Source organism: Halichoerus grypus, chromosome 5 (genome assembly GCF_964656455.1).
Source record: "Halichoerus grypus chromosome 5, mHalGry1.hap1.1, whole genome shotgun sequence".
NCBI lineage: Eukaryota > Metazoa > Chordata > Mammalia > Carnivora > Phocidae > Halichoerus > Halichoerus grypus.
In genome coordinates this window covers 183,512,977-183,532,160 of record NC_135716.1, presented here as the reverse complement: position 1 = coordinate 183,532,160, position 19,184 = coordinate 183,512,977, and the positions used below count along the sequence as shown (strand labels likewise).

Sequence of the window (19,184 nt, the reverse complement as noted above, 5' to 3'; positions counted from 1 at the left end):
CAAAGGAAGCAGGGTGACACACGGACAGAGCCTGGTGGAGGAAGGGGCCGCGGCCTCAGCAGCACACTCAGGTGGCTGTCAGGGCAGTCGGGTTTGCACTGAGACCTGCAGCCTGAGGGGAGCCACGCAAGGGTCCGGACACAGAGCATACAGGAAAGTGAGCTACCTGTCCAAAGGCCAAGTGGGGACAAGCTGTGGCCTGTGACAGCCAGGAGTTTATGGCAAATGTGTCACACAGGCAGGCAGAACTGGGCGCTGTGACGGGCAGCCCCCTTCACAGAAAGCGGGTCTGCCGGGATAAAACGACTAAGACTTCTAGTCATGTCCTCGGAATGAGCCAAATGTCTTTGAGACATTTTGAGACAAAATGCAGACTATTTTATTGGTTTCCCTATGCTCATTTGGTGATTTAATTTACTTTTAAATGAAGACTGTTCTAAGATATAACAAAACTAATGTTAGGGTATCGAGGGAACAAAACCCGCGTCACACCAAAGTTAAGACAAAGGGCTGGATGTCCCTCGCCAGCCACTAAAAGAGGAAGCAGGCAGGACTGCGTCACCAGGGGCTGGACGGTCCCCCCTGGCGGCATCAGCGGCCGGCAGCTTCCCCACCTCTGCCCTGCCCCACCTGCATCTCCACATTCAGAGTAAGTTCTGCGACGTAAGACAGTACCTCCCGGAAGTGATCGCTGATAAGGAGTTCCAGAAGCTCCTCCTCAAACTTCTCAAGGGAAGGATACAGCGTGAAGAATAAATCGTCCAAGTACCACGTGACAGACTTCTGAAGGCGAGGCTTTCGGAGGGCGTCCCCTGAAACAAAGAGGGGGCTCATGGAGCGTATCCGTGGGGACAGGACCGCCAGAAGCATCCAGGGGCTCTCATCCAGCGAGGTCCAGGCCGTGGCTCTAGGCCCTCCGGGGAGAGAAGAGACCACAGGCACAGCACTCAGACCGAACACTGAATCAGAACCCACCTCCGTTCACACCGAGACGCCAAGCTGATTAAACAAGCCCAGGTTTCATTTACAGCCCGATTCCTCCCCCAACCCTCCTCCGGGAACACATTTTATAATTCAGCAATCCAAAGAACACAGATTACAAAATGCAGGGTAACATCTGTTCCTATCAGCTTGGTTTCCCTTTATCACTGACTTCCTCTCTAGCAAGAACACAGCCAATGATGCCATTTCTTATTTTTGTACGTTTACCTTGAACCATTTGGAAACATGCAGAAATACTCATGAGCACATTAAGCCAACAAGCAAAAACACCGTCTGGGCTGACAGCACAAGAGAAAAGTCCCCGTCCTGGGGGGAGGGGGGGAGCAGCCCCGACTGGGAGCTCCGTGAGGACGGAAGGGGTCGCTGGCTCCTGGCACGCAGCTCAGTGCCCAGTGCAGAGCGGGTGCATCAACCCTCGGCTGTGAGGGGCGCTGTCAGGTCTGCGCAGAGCCCTCCCCACCGGGCTCGGGCACCAAGGCAGGACGAAGGCCAAGCCGACCGCCTCCCCACGAGCACGCAACCCGCGGGCTCTGCCCTCCCGTCCCCATCACTGCTCTGCTGCCCTCCGTCTCTTCCCAAGCTTTACACATAAGAATTAAGGTGCAAAATCTTAGACCTTAAGAGCGGATTCCGAAGTCAGAGAAAGGAAAGAATTGGCGTGAGACTCGGCGCAGAGGGAGCGGCAGCGAGAGCCCTCGGTCATCCTGCAGGGAGGTAAGCCTACAGCCAGAGGCGCCCCCGGCTTCGCCTCTGCGTGCACCGAGACCCCTAAAAACACCCTCTGCCACCTTCTGCCCCACTAATTCCACTTTTTGAAGCTATTCAGCAAAGTTAATCAAACGTGGAGGCAAAGCATTATGTGCAAGAATACTCATTAAACATTATTTATAATAGAAAAAATAAGAAACAACCAAATGCTCACCAGTAGGGGAATGTTGAGCCAATTACTGTGCCTCCTTATAAAATGAGAACAAAACCCACATTGTCAGAGATTATTCAATGACTGAAAAATAATAATATTGTAGATGAAAACAATACACGTAACACTGTATGTTAGATCATTTAATGCCAATTTTATTTGAAAACCTATGCATTTACATGTATGCAAGGATATGTATGGAAAATAATCACAGATGACTTTATTTCCTTCTTTATGGTTTTCCATACCTTCCCCATCACAAATATGCATTAGATTCTGCATAGTTCACAAATATGCATATGCTTCTAAGAAATTTTGCACATTCCTTTCTGAATTTAAAAAGAAGTGTTTAAGCTGCTCCGTGGATGAATCAGAGCCCATGCAAAATGCAGGTATAGTTACTCACCACGGCCAGAAGTTAAAAACAACCCCATCAAGAGACGAAGGGGTAAGAAAAATGTGGTCGATCCACACACAGAATGTTAGCCTTAAAAAGGAAGGAAATTCTGACACCTGGATGGGCCTTGAGGACATTGTGCTCAGTGACATGAGACAGTCACAAAAAGGGCAAATACTGGACAGTTCCACTCACAAGAAGTACTTAAAGCGGTAAAATCAGAGGCAGAAAGTGGCAGGGTGGGCACCAGGGGTGGGGGACAGGGACAGGGAGCGAGCGTTTCCCGGGGCAGAGCTGCAGTTCTGCAAGATGAGAAGCTCTGGAGGGGACGGTGGCGGCGGCTGTGCAGCGGTGTGAACGCCCTTCCTGCCCCAGCTGCACGGTTTAAGTGGCTAAGACGGTGTCGCACTACATCTATGTTGCCACAATGTTTCTTTAAAGAACAGAAACATACAAGTCCAACCTTCCCTGAAATGGTCCAGCAAGGGTCTGAGGCCTGTCCTGAATTAAGACCTTCCATCAGAGAAAGAGGACAGAAGAGGTAAGAGAGGGAGGAGCTAAAGCCGGGCGCGTCCCCCGCCGGGAGCCGCAGCTGCGGGACCACCGGCCCTGGCACCAGGGTCTCCCCACCAACGGGCCCACGGGCCGCCCAGCAGTTCGGGATCGCTCATGGGGGATTCCAGAGAAGAAGAGTCAGGGCAGCCATGACCCTCTGGGCGCCGAGAAGGAAGGAGCGGGGACTGTCATCAGCAGGAAGAGAACAGGCCTGGCCAACACGACCGCCTGCTGGGGAGGGCTGAGTACTCTTGCCTGGCAGGCGGAAGGAACCGCATGTCCTGAAACAAGGGAGGACACCGCGGTGGTCACGTGCACTCTGGGGCCAGGGCCTGGGGGCCAATCCCAGTTTCTAAACCTCGGTCTCCTCGGCTGTGGAAGCCGAGACGGTGCTGCGGGGACAGAGCTAATACCTTCCACAGTGTGTTCCGTAGAGCGACCACGAACACAGTCACATACACACACACATCTCACCAGACTAATCCTAAATCCCCAGCACGGATTTAGGATTGTCCTGTACATTCTATTCTCTTTATTTTACAAGAGAATCGGGGCTCGGACGTGCTAAGTGACGTGCCCCAGGCCACCCCACTCACAGGAACGAGCATGAGGGAGACTCACATGTTTTAAGCTGCTAAGCACACGTCCACGAACGACCAGGAAAAGCACTGTGAGAACTTCAGGGAGTGAGTGGATTCGCGGATACAGACTCCATGAGTAGCAAGGACGGGACGCGCTGGGAGCAGTGGACTCAGGCAGGACCTGGGGCGCCGGCTGATGCCAGCCCTCACAGAGACGGGGGTGGCGGCAGAGACAGACAGATTTGCACATGTGCTGGGACCACAGCCCATCCCGCAGGGAACCTACCCACCCTCACCAGCCACATACAGAAACTAAAATAGTGGTGGGCAAAGGCCATTTCCCAGACTGACTTCCCTTGGGGATGAGTCCGTCTGGTTCCACGGCTCAAGGGGCAACAGTGCAGGAATGGGAGCAAGATCCGGGTGTCCGGAAGGTGGCAGAGCCCAGTGCTTCTGGAAGAGGCCCAGTCCGGGCAGGAAGCAGGCTCTGCACAGCGCCCCCATGACAAGGTGGCCCCCAGGCCCAGAGCCATTAGCAGGAACAAAGAGTCATGACCCTGGTCTCACAGACAGGTGAGAAGCGAGTCCCACACACAGAAGTCAGACAGGGAGAGGAAAGATGGTTCTTCCACCAGAAGACGAGACTGAGGAGCCACATCTGCACTGGGCAGAACCATCCGGATCCTGAGTGGTCCAGGAGGCAGGGCAGGACTGGGTGGCATCCAGCCAGCTTTCTCCAGGCCATGTTTTCTGAAAGGTGCAGGCTCTGGAGAAGGGCCTCCCAAGCAGAAAGGCGGCCACAGGGTGGCCACGGCAGAGGACAGTATCCCGTGAAGAAAGAACAACAGGTCCTGGGGCTCGGCGCTTCCTAAGTTCTCAGCACTGAGCTTCACCAGCCCATTCCTTTGCTCCCCAAATGCATCTCCAGGGGCAGGTCCCAAGAATGTCCCCATTTTACGCAGAGCCTCTCCCCTGCCCACTCCCGCATCCCCCTCAGAGCAGCTTCACCATCTGAAGCGTCACCCCGTTCACTCCACCACCCAACCTCAGCGGCCAGGGCTGACGAAACCTCAGCAGAGCTGACCACCAGGGAGGACTCCTGGCCCTTGTGCTCTGCGACTGGGGCTAGCTTTCCCATGCTTGTTGCCAAGCCTGTGGATGGGAACGCAATCCCAAAAACAGCACTGCTCCTACAGGAAAGCAGACCCCCTTCCCCTGGGGATCCCCACACATGCACTGCTGAGAAAACAGGGGTTATAGGCACAGAACAAACAAGAACTCCCTGTAGTGACATCCTCTAGGGAAGCGCTCAGAAACACCCCCAGAGGCCCAACAAGCCCCCCTCCCCACGAGGTCCTAACAGGGTCCCACAGCCTCCCCGGGATGCAGCTCTCCTAGAAAGGCATTTGATTCGTCAGAACGCACCTCACCCGACAAACAGCATTGCAAGAGGGACAGCAGAATGAGATGAGGTTGAGGGCACCCCAGGCAAGAGCAGAAAGGAGTCTGAGCCATCTGCGTTTCTAAAACACCTGTTGCCTTTGATGGCTGTGTGGGAGGACACATCCGCTCTTGCTTCAGTCCATCCAAGATATGAGCGCTCCACTAAGAGCCCGGCACTGTGCCCTCTCCCCAGCTCAGGGCCCGCGCATGCGGATCCACAGATGAATCACGGACAAATCCAAGCATCTGTGAACCCGTTTAGAGATACAAGGCATACGCCAAACCCGGAGCAGTGGTTTGTTCTGGGGCGGTTCCCTGGGGAATGAGACTGGAAGGGAGGACTTTCCGTGAAAATTACCTTTGTCGGGTTACACCCGGAGCTCACACGGGGCGGGCACCAGCTCTGCTCCTGCCACCCCACCACCACCCCTGCCTACCCGCAACCGCGCCCACATGGGCCAATCCAGAAGGTGAATCCCGGCGAGGACCCGAGTGGCCCCGGGAGCCTGGGAGATGCGCCCCACAGCCGCTGAGGTGCTTGGATGACCTCCAATAGCAGGTCGGCGTGGGGGAAGCAGCATTTCCAAGGAGCACCTCAGGGGACTCCCAAGCAGGGACTCGGGAGGACCACTTGGGACACCAACCAGAACAGGCCACCATGGAGCAGACCGGTGGACACAGTTCCGACAAAACACTTCTCCAGACAGCTCTGCCGAGCTCTGGTTTAACAGATGAGGAAGCAGGGCCTGGACCAGCGCCCCACCCAGGACGGGAGGGCCGACGGCAAAGGCCGCTTCGGGGGCACGTCCGCATGAGCGGGCCTGCAGGATGGAGCAGCCATTCGGTTAAACCAAATGAAGGGACCACAGGGGGAGGCAGCAAGGAAGGAAGGGTGGGAGATGCACGTCACTGAGGTGGGTGTTCAAAGCCATGAAGAAGAGGTCAGAGTGAAGCGAGTCTGCAGGTCAGGGAAGAAACGCGTTGAAGACTCCGTGTGAGGAGGATGGTCACTGAGGACGGGCACGTGGCAAGGACAGCGGCCTTTCTCTGCCTCTCTGCTGGGCACACGCTGCTGCCAGCCACGGTTCCCAGGACCCCCCTGAAGCACCACAGCCATCCAAACCACGGATGGTGGCCTGTGGACACGAGCACAGAAGACAGAGCTTCCTTTCAGGTCTCCCCGGAGGCCCTGCCCACTCCCAGACGCTGCCAGTCCACGGCTCACTCCCACCAAGCCCCTGGCGGGGGGCTGTGGCCAAGCATTCCGGCCGCTTCAGACGCCTGTATGGTGTCGGCAGGCTTGGGGGAGCGTGAGGCCCTCCGCTTTCCTCCAGCACTAGCAGCCCTGCGAGAAAGTGGGCCCAGGACCCCTACACCCCCCTGAGCACCTGGCCAGGAAGCCTCCCCCGGCACTCCATTCAGTCCTGGCACTGGCCCCTGGCCTTCAGGTCCAGTTCTAGAAAACAGGCTTCCCACTTATATTCATGACTAAGCTTTCAATGCATTCAGCTACTTTATGCAAAGCTCTGAGCAATCTGAGCCTTCTCCCAAACGAGAGAATTCCTGGTCCCGATCCCGCCAGACCACCCCCACAATGACCGAGGCAGCAGCACGCCACCGGGCACGTGACTGGCATGCAGATCTGCGGCCACGAGAGCGGGCCAAGGAGCCCCAGCATGGAGACTCGCTCTAAGCAGGACACGGGGCTCTCCTTGCAAGAAGCAGCTTTCAGGAGCATGTGAGCAATTACCCCGGTGCTGACGCGGCTGCCCAGGCCTGTCAAACCGAAGTAAAAAGGTCAGAACCAAGCGAGGAAGAGAAGACCACATGAGGGAGGCTGCATGGATTTCCTGGCTGCAGGAAGAGATGATGGACCTGCTAATCTGGACTGATTCAGAGAGCTTCCCTCTAAGAGCCACTCGAGGACAAAGGCCTGCCTTCCTTCTGGGGAGTGACAGAGAGCCGCCAAGAGCGGTCACAGCTAGGACCTATCATTTCCAGTCACTCCCGGGTTGAAAATTACTCTTCAAAAGTCAGTCCTCACACAGATGAGTCAAAGTGGGGGGTGGGGGGGAGGCTGGTGACTATGTCGATGTCCGTATCCTGGCCGTGACCTTGCATTACAATTTGGGGGAAACTGGGCAAAAGACACACAGAGTCTCTCGGCATTATTTATTAAAACCACATGTGAATCTAGAGTGACCTCGATAAAAATTTCAGTTAAAAACAACTCAATCCTCCTGTATGGTGGCATTTTACAAATGAACAAATATCTATGTCCCCATACGGCACCAAAATAAAATCAGACCCTCTGCCAATTGCAAGTGAATTCCACTGCTGAAGCCAGTACCAGTCCCTGCCTTGGCCCTTTCAGGGCTACAAAATATTATTCAGCAAAGAAACCCTTTTCCAAGAGTGAGTCACAAAAGCCTAAAAGACCCTGGGCAGGATTTATAACACAGACAGCAGGCTCAGTGCGAGCTATGGATCAGCCCGGCGAGCTGCAAGTCAGGGGAAGGCAGAGCAAAACGGGTTTCTTTTCTCAGATGGTCACCGGGGGACTTGGTGAGAAGCCGTGTTTCAGTCTCTCTTCCCGAGAAGAGGGAGTGTGCTCCCGCCCGCTGAAGTCAGCGCTCGCCCGCCTGAGCACGTCACGGCTCCAGTCCCAGGGCCCCTGTCATTAGCTTTTAAACAACAACATAAACTGTCATCAGGGTTGCAAGTACTCAGACACTGCCTGCAACCAGCAGGTGTCCAGTGACCAACAGGCCGCTCCACTGGGGGGGGGGGGTGACAGGAAGCCCCCAGGGTTCAGACTGCTTCTGAAGACGTGACCTCTAAGGGTGAGGCGCTGGAATCATGCCCTGGTCTGCAGCTGGCCCCTTTGATTCCCCAGACCGACATAAAATACAAGAGCAAACTCGGGGCCCTTGGAGCTGCCCTTCAGGCTCCAGCAGTGACCCGGAAGCAGCCCACAGACGAGATACGGTACTTCCAGGTTTGATCTGCAGCTCTACTGAGCCCACTGGCAAGTCAGAGTAATGGACAAACCTCAGGCCCCAACCACCGTCTGCCCACCCAGAACCCCAGGTCGGAAAGACTTCCGTAAGCTGACTCGAAAGCAGGTGCACACCTAGGATCTGGACATCAGCTCGTAGCACAGCAGTACTTAGGGGGCCGAGGTCTCAGCACCAGATGCAAGGTTGTCATGTTGTTTTCAATGTCAACGGCAATGACCATGCAGCATTCTGTCTCCCTGTCTGACCCCTCCTTCCCTCACAAGAGGACACAGGCAAATGACCGAGGGGGAGAAGACTTCCCATGTGGGGCTGTGGGTGGCGGGGGGCTGGAGCTTGGTAAGCCATGGCAGATCCAAAGCTGGGACCCCTCCTCGGACTTGTCCTGTTCTTCGTTAATTTATCCTTTCTCATATATCATCATCTCTACTCAGGAACACTGATGAAACAGTGACCTTGTGATGGTGACAACCACCGCAGGCCCATCCCAGAAATTCCCGAACTCAGGTAACAATGTCTGCATCCCAGCATGGACCAGAACACCAAGTCATGTGCAAGGACACTGTTACGGAAAACATTCCCATACTGGAGCTGAGCTACCTCTTTTCTTTGGGGTCTTGAGTGTTTCTGTTCTAAGTCACACCCACGCCCAATCCCGCTCTCCCCAGAACAGAACAGGGAGGGAGCCCACCCCAGACGAGAGGTTCCAGCAAAGCCAGTGGGAAAGGACTGGTGCAGCCCCTTCTCCTGGATTCCTCAGAAGGTCAGACAAAAAGCCTCCGAAAGGGCCCAGAAGGAGCATGAGGCCCAGGTCAAGACCTGTCAGCAGGTCTGAGAGCAGAGCACACCTCTGCGGTGATCTCTTGGTGGTGAAGGCGTTGTCCCTAACCCACCGCTGGAGAACCTAGTTCTAAAACACACCAGGATAGAGCCATGAGGCTTGCACGTGGATTTCAGTTTTCAAACATAATCAAGCCACCACACACCCACGTTCACAGCAGCATTACGCACAACAGCCAAAAGGCAGAACCACCCAAGTGTCCGTGGAAAGGTAAAAGGATAAACAAGATATGGTCCAGGACGGACCTTGAGGACATGATGCCAAGTGCAATAAGCCAGTCACAGAAGGGCGAATACTGAGGAGGGGCCCGGAGGAGTCACATTCATAGAGACAGGAAGCAGGACGGTGGTGGCCAGGGGCTGGGGGAGGAGATGCGGGGAGCTATTATTTAGCGGGGACAGAGTTTCAGTTTGCGGACATGAGAAAGTTCTGGAGGCAGATGGTGGTGATGGTTGTACAAGAGGTGAAAGTACTTACTGCCACTGAACTGCACACTTACAAATGGTTAAAATAGTAAATTTATGTTATGTCTATTTTACCACAATTTAAAAATAATAATAATCAAGCCCCTGATATGGTCCAGTAAGGCTGAGAACTAGCAACAGTGGTTTTCCTGACCTTGGTCATAAAGACATGAACTGTTTGTCTTACAAAAGCATTTCCCAAGAGAAGAAAACAGAAATGACTTGCGGGATGCGAGACGCTGCTCAGAAGGGACTACAAAGAGAGATGGCATTGCCCTGCTCCTCTCCCTCCCCCTCCCCTCTTCCCCGTTCCCTCCTCCCCCTCCCCTCTTCCCCCTCCCCTCCTCCCCTCCCCTCCTTCCCCTCCCCTCGTCCCCCTCCCCTCCCCTCCCCCCCTCCCCTCCCCTCCTCCCCCTCCCCTCCTCCCCCTCCCCTCCTCCCCTCCCCTCCTTCCCCTCCCCTCCTCCCCTCCCCTCCTCCCCCTCTCCTCCCCTCCCCCCTCCCCTCCTCCCCCTCTCCTCCCCTCCCCCCTCCCCTCCCCTCCTCCCCTCCCACCACCACCCCTACCAGGCTGTTTGCTGAGGGTCCTAGCCATGCCCAGCCCACCCCCCACCACAGAGCCTGATTCCTTCGAGCTCTGACCCTCAGCTAACGCAGACTCCCCAAACGGAGAGAGACAGAGCCGCCCTTACCCTTGTCTCCGTGAGCTGGAAGGAGGCCGGGTATGTGCTGCAGACCAGACACCAGGAGGTTCTCGGGAAGAAGGTGGAACACAGGCTCCAGGGCCGGGTGGGGCCGCAGGGCGTACTGCAGGCCACAGCTCTCAAGCAGGGTCATGTGTCTGTTTTCTGGGGGAGAAAACACCTGTGTACAGCTGGGACCAACGGCCCTCTCGGTCAAACCAGCCAATAAACTGAGCATCTAAGAAAGAAGCACCACAAACAGGAAATGTATTTTTCCACGGAGAAAGGGGAATTGCTCTGTTAGTTCAGCCCAAAAAGCAAAAAAGAATCAACCCTTAGTAACTCTGCTAAAACTGCAGTGACAGAGATACTTGTTTTTAATGCAACTTAACAAAACTCTCCTGCTCACCTCCCCCCCCAACCCCCGAGTGGTGAAGTCCAGGCACTGCCTGGTCCCCATCATCAGAGGGGGGCTAGAAGGCACCTGGGCCCCAGCCAGCCTCCCTCTCCCACTGGGCAGCAGGACTAGGCCCTGGGGGCAGCATCCTCCGAGACAGAGCCCTGCCCTCAAGGACACACACTCTGCTGGGGCAACCAAGACACAAACACACCGATACTCGTAGCACCAGGGAGAACGGGCTCGAACCCCAGGAGAGGTGCAGACAGCGGACAGTGAGCTAGGGGGAAGTGGATGAGGGAGAGCATCCTGCAGAAAGCAGCAGCTGAGAAGGGCCCAGACACAGAGCTCCGGAAGGTGGAGGGAACAGCACCTAGCAGCCACGCGGCCCCTCCTCAGGCACTCCCACACCACACAACCTCCCCACACTGCCCCAGGACAAGGAGCTGCTTGTGCACATCCTTCAAGAGGGCCTGATCCAGGGGCGCCTGGCTGGGTCAGTTCATGGAGCATGTGACTCTTGATCTCAAGGTCATGAGCTCAAGCCCCACGTTGGGTGTGAAGCCTACTTAATATAAAATAAGAAATTAAAAAAAAAGAAGTCCTGATCCTAAGGATGCCCCAGGACACAAAATGTTGGCAAAGTAATGATTAGACTCAACTGAGAAATAACCTAAGAGCCAATCTTTATCAGTAAAATTAAGCTTCAGACTAATCCCTCCTCTACTGTGAAATTTTCACCAAATTCAGCGGGCAGTGGAAGGGATGGGGTTGGCTTGATTTTTAACTCAGGCCATGGGGCATACTCAAAATTCCCATCACAGAATCCAGCCAACAACTCAAAGACACAGAAAGTCACCCTCCCAAACAGATCCAGCTCCAACCACGGGACCCCCTCCACACCCCCTGCCCTGGGCCAGCACGGGCCTCCACCCCAGGCCTCCAAGATGGCTTCCACCGGGCGCCCCCGTCCATCCTCCACACGGCCGGCAGCCAGAGTGGGCCACACAGCCCTCCGGGTCACGGAGGTGCAGCAGGAAGCCCCGCTCTGCGTCAGGCAGGCCCCCCGGCTGCTGGGCCTCGAGGAGGATGGCGGGTGCCCCTGCAGGACGGTCCTCTGCAGTCGGGCACAGCTGGACAGAACCCATGCACCTCGAAGTGAAAGGTTTCTGGTGCCGGCGTGTCCGCTGACAAACAGCAGCTACTCCATCTGGTGCGCGCGGCCGCCGCCCCGGAGCCTGGGAGGCCCACAGCCCTCCCTCCCAGCGGCTGGGGCTGCCTCCCGGGGCCATCTGCGCGAAGCGACACCCTCCCCTCAGGCCAGCGCATCACGGCTCCTGCAGTTGTATCAAAAAGCCAAGCCCATGATACACTTTGCCCTAATCCGCTAGATAAATCAGCTAAGCTGACACTGGTTTAGGCTGAGAAAGAGCACAAGACAGACTCAAAGCGGATAACCCTCGGGAAAGTTATAGGGAGGACAGGAGGAAGGACGGGAGGACTTCCACGGCAACGCCGCAGGCCCGGCCGGGAGGGCCGCATCTCTTACGTTCGACGGGGTCCTGGAGCCGCGGGTGCAGGAGGGCTCGGGGGGTGCCGTGATACAGCTTCAACCTGCAAAACAAGCCCACAGAGCGCACGTCAGCCCTCTGCATCGTGCCTTCAGTCCCGAAACGTCAGCCACACTTCTCACCCCACACCTGCTAGAGCCTTCTCAATGCCATACAATCGCATCCTCTGCAGAAAAGAGACGGCTGAGCCGAGCAGCCGCCCCCGTGCCCCAGAGTTCCCGGCCACACACCTCCAGGGCACACACAGCATCGCCTCAATGCACCCAAGACCCAGGGGCTAGAAACACTACACCAGGGAAATTATCATCTCTGACGCGTCCCACGAAAGACAACATCTGAGGAATCCTCAAGGCTGTGTATCTAGAGCAGTGCTTCTCACCCACGGATGACACTGACTCACAGAGGACACCGTCCAGAGATATTTCTGATCGTCACAGCTGGGAGGGCAGGGGGAGTGCTTCTGGCATCTGCTGGGTAAGGCCTGGGATGCTCTAGCCCCGCCCAGAGTGACAACGGAAGCTTCAGCCCCAGCTGACGGGGCGACACTGTTCTTGAATAACATACTATTTAGCACCCACGGAACCTTACTGGTGTGGGAAACAAAGGCAGAAGAAAAATGATGACTCCCTACAGCCCAGTGACAGTCCTTGTAACAGGCAGAGTGACCTTCCTCTAGGGACGCAGCTGCCTCGGTGTTAATACTTTGCTAAAGGCAAAAGGCAGTCTTAGCCTGACCCCCAGGACCCTCTAAGTCTACTTTAACATAGAAAAATTCCTTTGGAAACCTCCTTTATCTCTATCCCCCTCAAGATACATGTTGGCAATCATCCCCCAAGCATATGCCCCACCGATATACATCTGAAGGGTCTCATGATTCAGGTTTTATTAGACGGTAATGAATGACCTTTTCCCAACAATAGCTCAAGGCCCTGGAAACCTTGCTTCCAAATTCCTTGGAGACTTACGCTCTCCCTGAACCCCTCCCAACTTGAGAGTATATAATGGGCCACCACTCACGACGCCGGTGCAGCTCTTCCTGCCCACGGGTCCTGTCCCCTGGCTTTTTGTACCAAAGACGTCTCAAGAATTCTTTCTTGGCCGTTGGCTTCGAACCCTAATGCCTTCCCTACATCACTTAGGACATGCATGGCATTATCTCTCACGCCCAGATGATGAATCAGAGTCAAGAGTTTGGGTCACTGGCCTAAAACCCCACGGGAATAAGTGAGAGCCCACCTCCATCGACTCCCACACCCAGGGCCTGAGCCAGTCCCACTCCAGCCTAGAGGACACTTCCTTGGCTTACTCAGAAATGGCAAACAGTTAATCCCACAGGACACACCGTTAGGAACAGACCACAAGTTGACCATCATAAAGCTTTCTAGTATGGCCAGTGATGAGCAGTTAATTCTCCACAAAACGATGCTGGAAACCCCCAAGGATGAAGAAAACGAGGCAGATACCGCTTGTCCTGGGAGGCAGAGGTAGGAGATTCCAGCTTGTTGCCAAAGATCCGAAGAATTCCAAACCCACACGACAGAGCCTGGAGGGAGCCGTCCCGCTTCCGGCCTTCGGTGACCACCTCGACCACAGCCACCACGTTAGGGTGGTTTAAGGATGTGTGAAAGTACACGGGCTGCAAGACAGAAGCCACAACTTTGGTGACCGACCATCCGCCCGCTGCCGAGAGACTACAGAAAAGGCGCAGGTGCATTCCCTCTGCCGTCGTATAAATGCCACAAGCGTGCGGCCGCGGGGAACCCCGAGTCCCTTCCAGGGCGCCGGAGAGAGCAACGTCTAATAAAACCTGAATCATGAGACCCTTCAGATGTATATCGGTGGGGCATATGCTTGGGGGATGATTGCCAACATGTATCTTGAGGGGGATAGAGATAAAGGAGGTTTCCAAAGGAATTTTTCTATGTTAAAGTAGACTTAGAGGGTCCTGGGGGTCAGGCTAAGACTGCCTTTTGCCTTTAGCAAAGTATTAACACCGAGGCAGCTGCGTCCCTAGAGGAAGGTCACTCTGCCTGTTACAAGGACTGTCACTGGGCTGTAGGGAGTCATGTAGCTCCCTCGGAGTCAAGGAACACTCTGGAGCGCCCAACACCCAGGACATCAGACTGCTGGCTTCTGCTCCAGGAGCTTCCCACCCCCAGAAAAGGCCGACAGACAGCAGGTCCTCTGTGTGTCCCCCCATGGCCCGGCGAGGGCCCGGTCACTGCAAACACACACACACATACACACACACACACACACACACCTGCTGAGCCACTTCACGGAACACTCGCTGCATAAACTTTGAACACAACTCGCCGACACTGACTGTAATCCCTGTGCGATGGGTAACCGTTATGAAGTCACCTAAACTAATGCTCTTTAAACTAAGCAGGAGCCTTAGATTTCTGGAAATGCTTTGTAATTATCCCCAGTTCAGAGCCCAACTAACATCTTTTTATGACAAAAAATCGCCTTGACATCATTTTCTTACAAGATTTTTTTTTTTTGGATGGAAGCCAAGCAGATGGTATTCAAGTCGCTCTTAAAAGGTTTCCCACCTGTATGTTCCCACTCCTCAAATGCAAATAGAGCCCCAGCTGGGCCCCATCCCTGCCCATCACCAGGGGGCGGTGGAATGGGTCAGATCCACCTGCGTCCAGCCAGCCTCACTCTGATGTGTGCGCCCAGAGGGAAAGAAAGCACCTCTGCTCTTCTACCTCATGAAGCCCAGACCGGCTGCTTTTGCCTGAGTGGCTCAGTTGGTTAAGGAACTGCCTTCAGCACAGGTCATGGTCCTAGAGTCCCGGCATCGAGTCCCGCATCGGGCTCCCTGCTCATCGGGGAGTCTGCTTCTCCCTCTGACCCTCCTCTCTCTCATGTGCTCTCTCTCTCTCATTCTCTCTCTCTCAAATAAAAGAAAAAATAAAATAAAACTAATAAACGTCGTAGGCACAGAAGATGGGGACAGTGGGGTTTTGCAGAACAAACCTAGATGGAGGCACTGAGCTGTGGCTCTGGATGCAGAGGAGTCCCCGGAACTGCGTCTGGGGGACAAGCACGGGTGCCAGGCCACCCGCTGAGCACAAAGACCACCCCACCCCCCCCCACCAAGGCAGGGACCGGTAAGGCAGGGCCAGGCTGGGCCGCTGCGAGGATGTGATTTAAACGTGGACTAATCCCCCATTAACGAGTCATTACCATGGTGTCACCAGGAAAACGTTTACTGTAATCACAGACTGTCAGCCCAGGATAACAGAGAGACACATTAAAACATCAGCCATGAGATATAAATCGTTATTCTATTATCTTTTATTGCAAAATGATGAAATAATGACCACTTACCACTGACAGGTGGTTGGACCAAAAGAGAATTATGTTTCTGTTTCCAAGACTCAAGAACTGTTTCCGAAAGCCCCGCTATGGAGTTGGGTCTGTCCCTGTCTCACCTCTTATATTTATACCTGTGCACATCCGTGTTAGGAACAGTGCCCATTTTCCCTTTTGGCAGTGAAACAAATATTTTAAACCCTGATGCAAAGCCGCAGTCATCGCCCACTTAGAGGTCACCTTGAAATTGCTCTGCCTGGAGGCCGTGGGACCAGCTGCTTCGGCATGTCCCGAGTTCAGATCTATGGCTGCCCCCTCTCCCTTCCGTTTACCCCCGGAAACAACTGTTCTGAGACCAAATCAACAAGAGCAGAGCCCCATTGTTGTCTGCAAAGACCCCATCTTCAACCAGGAGGGTCGGCGGCTGGAAGTGCAGCATCCTGACCACGACCCGAGGTCTGATGGGTGTTACCGTGAAGGGCACGTGCTCTTTTCCAAACATAATTTACGGACCCTTCAGTGTGGGAATAGCACCGTGCCGAAGAATTTCTAAGGAACCTGAAAACATGATCCCACCCTCAATTTCAGAGTTCAAAGGTAAAGGCTAGATTAGGCAGGCATAAAACACAAACCCTGCTCAGGACCGACCAGAAGCATGTGGAAGGAAGTAAAAGCCTCCCAGGGGTGAGAGCCCCAGGCAGCTCTGCGGCTGGTTAGAAAACAACCCAGCAGGCCCCAGAGTCACCTGTGCTAAGCCCCAGTCAGCAAACCAAGGACGCCTGACCCAACTGCCGTTTCCACCTGTCCCAGGCACGCAGCCTTTAGTGTGCGGATCCGCAATTCCCTGGTCAGCGCCAGTGAGGCAATCTCCTTGGATGACCCCTCCCGCCTCCCACCCCCAGGAAGGTCACCTTGCCTGAAAAGTTTCTCTTTGCTAGAAACTTCTTCCCACCCCTCTGTCTATAAAAGCCCTTCACTCTGTCCAGCTCCCCGGAGCTCCTTTCTATTTGCTAGATGGGATTCTGCCCAATTCATGAGTCGTGAATAAAGCCAATTAGATCTTCAAATTTACTCAGTTGATTTTCGGTTTTTAACGAGCTTTAATCCCCTGGTCGCCTTGAGGGGACTGTCCCCAGGAGGGCAAAGCCGGGCCAGCCCGGTTCACCCGTACCTAGGCGCCGTGCCCGCCACACACCCCACCAGCACTCAGCTGAGCAAGAACCGCAAACAAGCCCTTCAGTCTAAGGACGTTTAATTAGCACCGTGCAGCAAGCTTTGAGAGGAAAATCCTATGCATCAACTGAAATTGCATGATTAAAAGTTTGAGTCAAGCCCATCAAATTACCTGCAAGAGAGGGCCTCTCAAGACCAAAGAGGGGGGCCCGCATTCACCCCAGTCACATCCCACTCATCCACATTTGACAGGTTTCCTCCCTGACAGGATAAACAGATTAATAAATCATGGAAATGCTCCTGTCTTAATGCCTTCATCTTCAAAAACACAGACACCATTTTGCCTCGGGGCCAGGTCCCCATTTCTCACCCACATGACAGAATTGAAATTGGGCCTCTGGTGACGTGCCTCCCTGGAGAGGTTGCAGCCATGCGTCCCCAACGGCACCGCCACCCAACCTGCCCCCTTCGGTCCCAAGCAGAAGGCTGGGAGGCACAGCCAGGGAAGAGCAGAGCGGAGATTACAACAGTGCCTTCCAAATAACTCTTCTTAAATCAGCCTTTAATAAAATATCTTCAGGAAGGCAGATAATTTACAAACACTTCCTGCAGCCTCCCCCTTGAGGCTCGGATGGCTTCCCGTACACTTCCCACCATAAGACTGAACGCTCCAAGCACGGGGAACTCGGCTACATGAAACTCTCTGCTGGGAAATGCAAAGTCTCCAGTTCCAAAGTCAAAAACTTCTGTTCACCCAGGACAGAGCCCACTGTTATCCACAGCAAACAACACACGAGGATCCAGACCCACCAGGAGACGTGTCCAGCCCCAAATGTCAGCAAGCCGAGGCTGAGAAGCACTGTCCAGAGTGACAACGTAAACTTCAGCCCCGGCTGACGGGGTGACATGCTGCCTTCTCCGTCCTGCTGTGTCCAGCTCCTAAACAGAGCCTGGCACCATGTGCTTGCTGAATGGATGCCCACTGCTTACACGGTGTCTGTTCATGAAGACATATTATTTAGCAGTGACGTAACCTTATGACATGCACGGCGTTATCTCTCACGCCCAGATGATGAATCAGAGTCAAGAGTTTGGGTCACTGGCCTAAAACCCCACAGGAATAAGTGAGAGCCCACCTCCATCGACTCCCACACTCAGGGCCTGAGCCAGTCTCACTCCAGCCTAAAGGACACTTCCTTAGCTTACTCAGAAAAGCAACCTCAAATACCCCACAGTATATACTATTACAAACAAACACCACAAGTTGACAAATTTGAAGCTTTCTATTGTCCCCCATGGCAGGTAGTTAAATCTCCATGCAATGAAGGCCCAATAGTAGAAGCATCCTGGAGAGCGGTCATCCCCCCACTTCTGGCTCCTAGTCCCTGGGGTGCTTTCTGTAGAGCCAGAGAGGATGGGGCCCTCCGCAGAGGGAGACTCTCCACAGTCGGCACCCGAGGGAAGGACGCTGCCCTCCGGCTCCTGCCGTGGTCACGTACACTGGGGAGCAGCCCAGACGACCCGTCAGAGGCAGTGCGGCTGTGGGAGGAGAGGACCAGCGCACGTTCCAGAAGCAGGGGATTAATCAAGTCACTTAGAAGAGCTTCCAGAGTTTCCTTGGGATTACACTGATATTCCTTGACAGCATGCACTTTTAAAGAGAGAATTACATGGCTCTCTTTACTCTGATGAATGAGAACATTCAAGAGCATCTTCTGGTGTTGGTTAAGGGAAGCAGAAGCAACACAGCTATATCTCGAGCTCAGATGGCTGGTTTCCCTGCTCCTCTGGCAACACCGGGGCTGAAGCAAACCCGGGGTGGGAGCAAGCCCCATCTGCACGGCGGTCGTGTGTGGACAAGCCCTAGCACTCCTGCCCACTCACTCCCATAAATTAGGAGGAGGAGGGAAAGTGAGACTGTCACGGGAAGCCTGCACACGGTTAGTTAAGGGTAGAATTTAAAGAATTATGTCCATCTCAGAAAGAAAATGTAGAAACTGCATGGTACTTTGGCTTCCCAGATTATTTTTTAAAAGATACTTTTTGAGGTTGAACAAATTATTAACCATCTCAGCAAAAGTGAAAGCCAATTCCTCTACACGAGGATGGTCTGGAAGGGCGGCTCAGCACTCTGATGTCTGAGCTGAGAGGCTCCATCAGGCAGCGCCCGGGAGGCTGAGTCTGAGGGGGGAAGCCCAAGTCCGAGGGCGGAGCCTGAGGGGGGAGGCCGAGGGGGCAGGAATTCATCATTCTTGGAAACAGCAGCTCGGGTTCAAGGCAAGATTGCTTTTTTCAAGGTCTTTTTGCAGGACATTGTTTGCCAAGTAATAAAATCGGGGCTAAACAGGACACTGGCGACTCAGGAAAAACCCTGAGCACCTGCGCTTGGGTCACTAATCCACGTTGGGACTGAACAGCCACGATGATTCCAAAGACGGTCCCCTGCTACGGGCGGCCTGCCCACCTCCAGTCAGATTTCCCCCACGCCGCCACTGAGCAGTAAAACCAGAAAACACAGGCACTTAGCAAGATCAGAAAAAGATCACCGAGTTTCAGAGTCCCCTCAAACCAGGGCACAGTGTACTTATGTCCCTCCCGTGTGTCAGGGCCGCCACGGGAACGCTCTGCGTTCCAACGGCCTGTGTGCACGGACACACGGACATATGCACATGCCGCACACGGGATGCTCTTTCATTAACTAAGCTGGAAAGACACCTATTTCCCTGTATTGGGAGCACCAAGGAAATGAGAGGAAGTGCTGGGCCCGGAGGACGCGGCTGAAGGGCGCGGCCGGCTGGAGCGCATTCCTGGGGC

The 19,184-nt window shown here is 54.5% G+C and overlaps 1 protein-coding gene across 6 annotated transcripts in view; it reads right to left on the bottom strand.

Annotated features, from left to right (window-relative positions):
• NPHP4 (nephrocystin 4) overlaps positions 1-19,184 on the bottom strand; it is a 114,511-nt gene that overhangs the window by 78,361 nt on the left and 16,966 nt on the right. For all 6 annotated transcript variants that reach the window (XM_078073858.1, XM_078073856.1, XM_078073860.1 and 3 more), the window contains exons 4-7: positions 13,334-13,506; positions 11,849-11,913; positions 9,912-10,067; positions 676-812 (exon numbers count right to left, since the gene is read on the bottom strand). In XM_078073858.1, the coding sequence (XP_077929984.1) occupies positions 676-812; positions 9,912-10,067; positions 11,849-11,913; positions 13,334-13,506 (531 nt within the window). The remainder of the gene's footprint in view (positions 1-675; positions 813-9,911; positions 10,068-11,848; positions 11,914-13,333; positions 13,507-19,184) is intronic.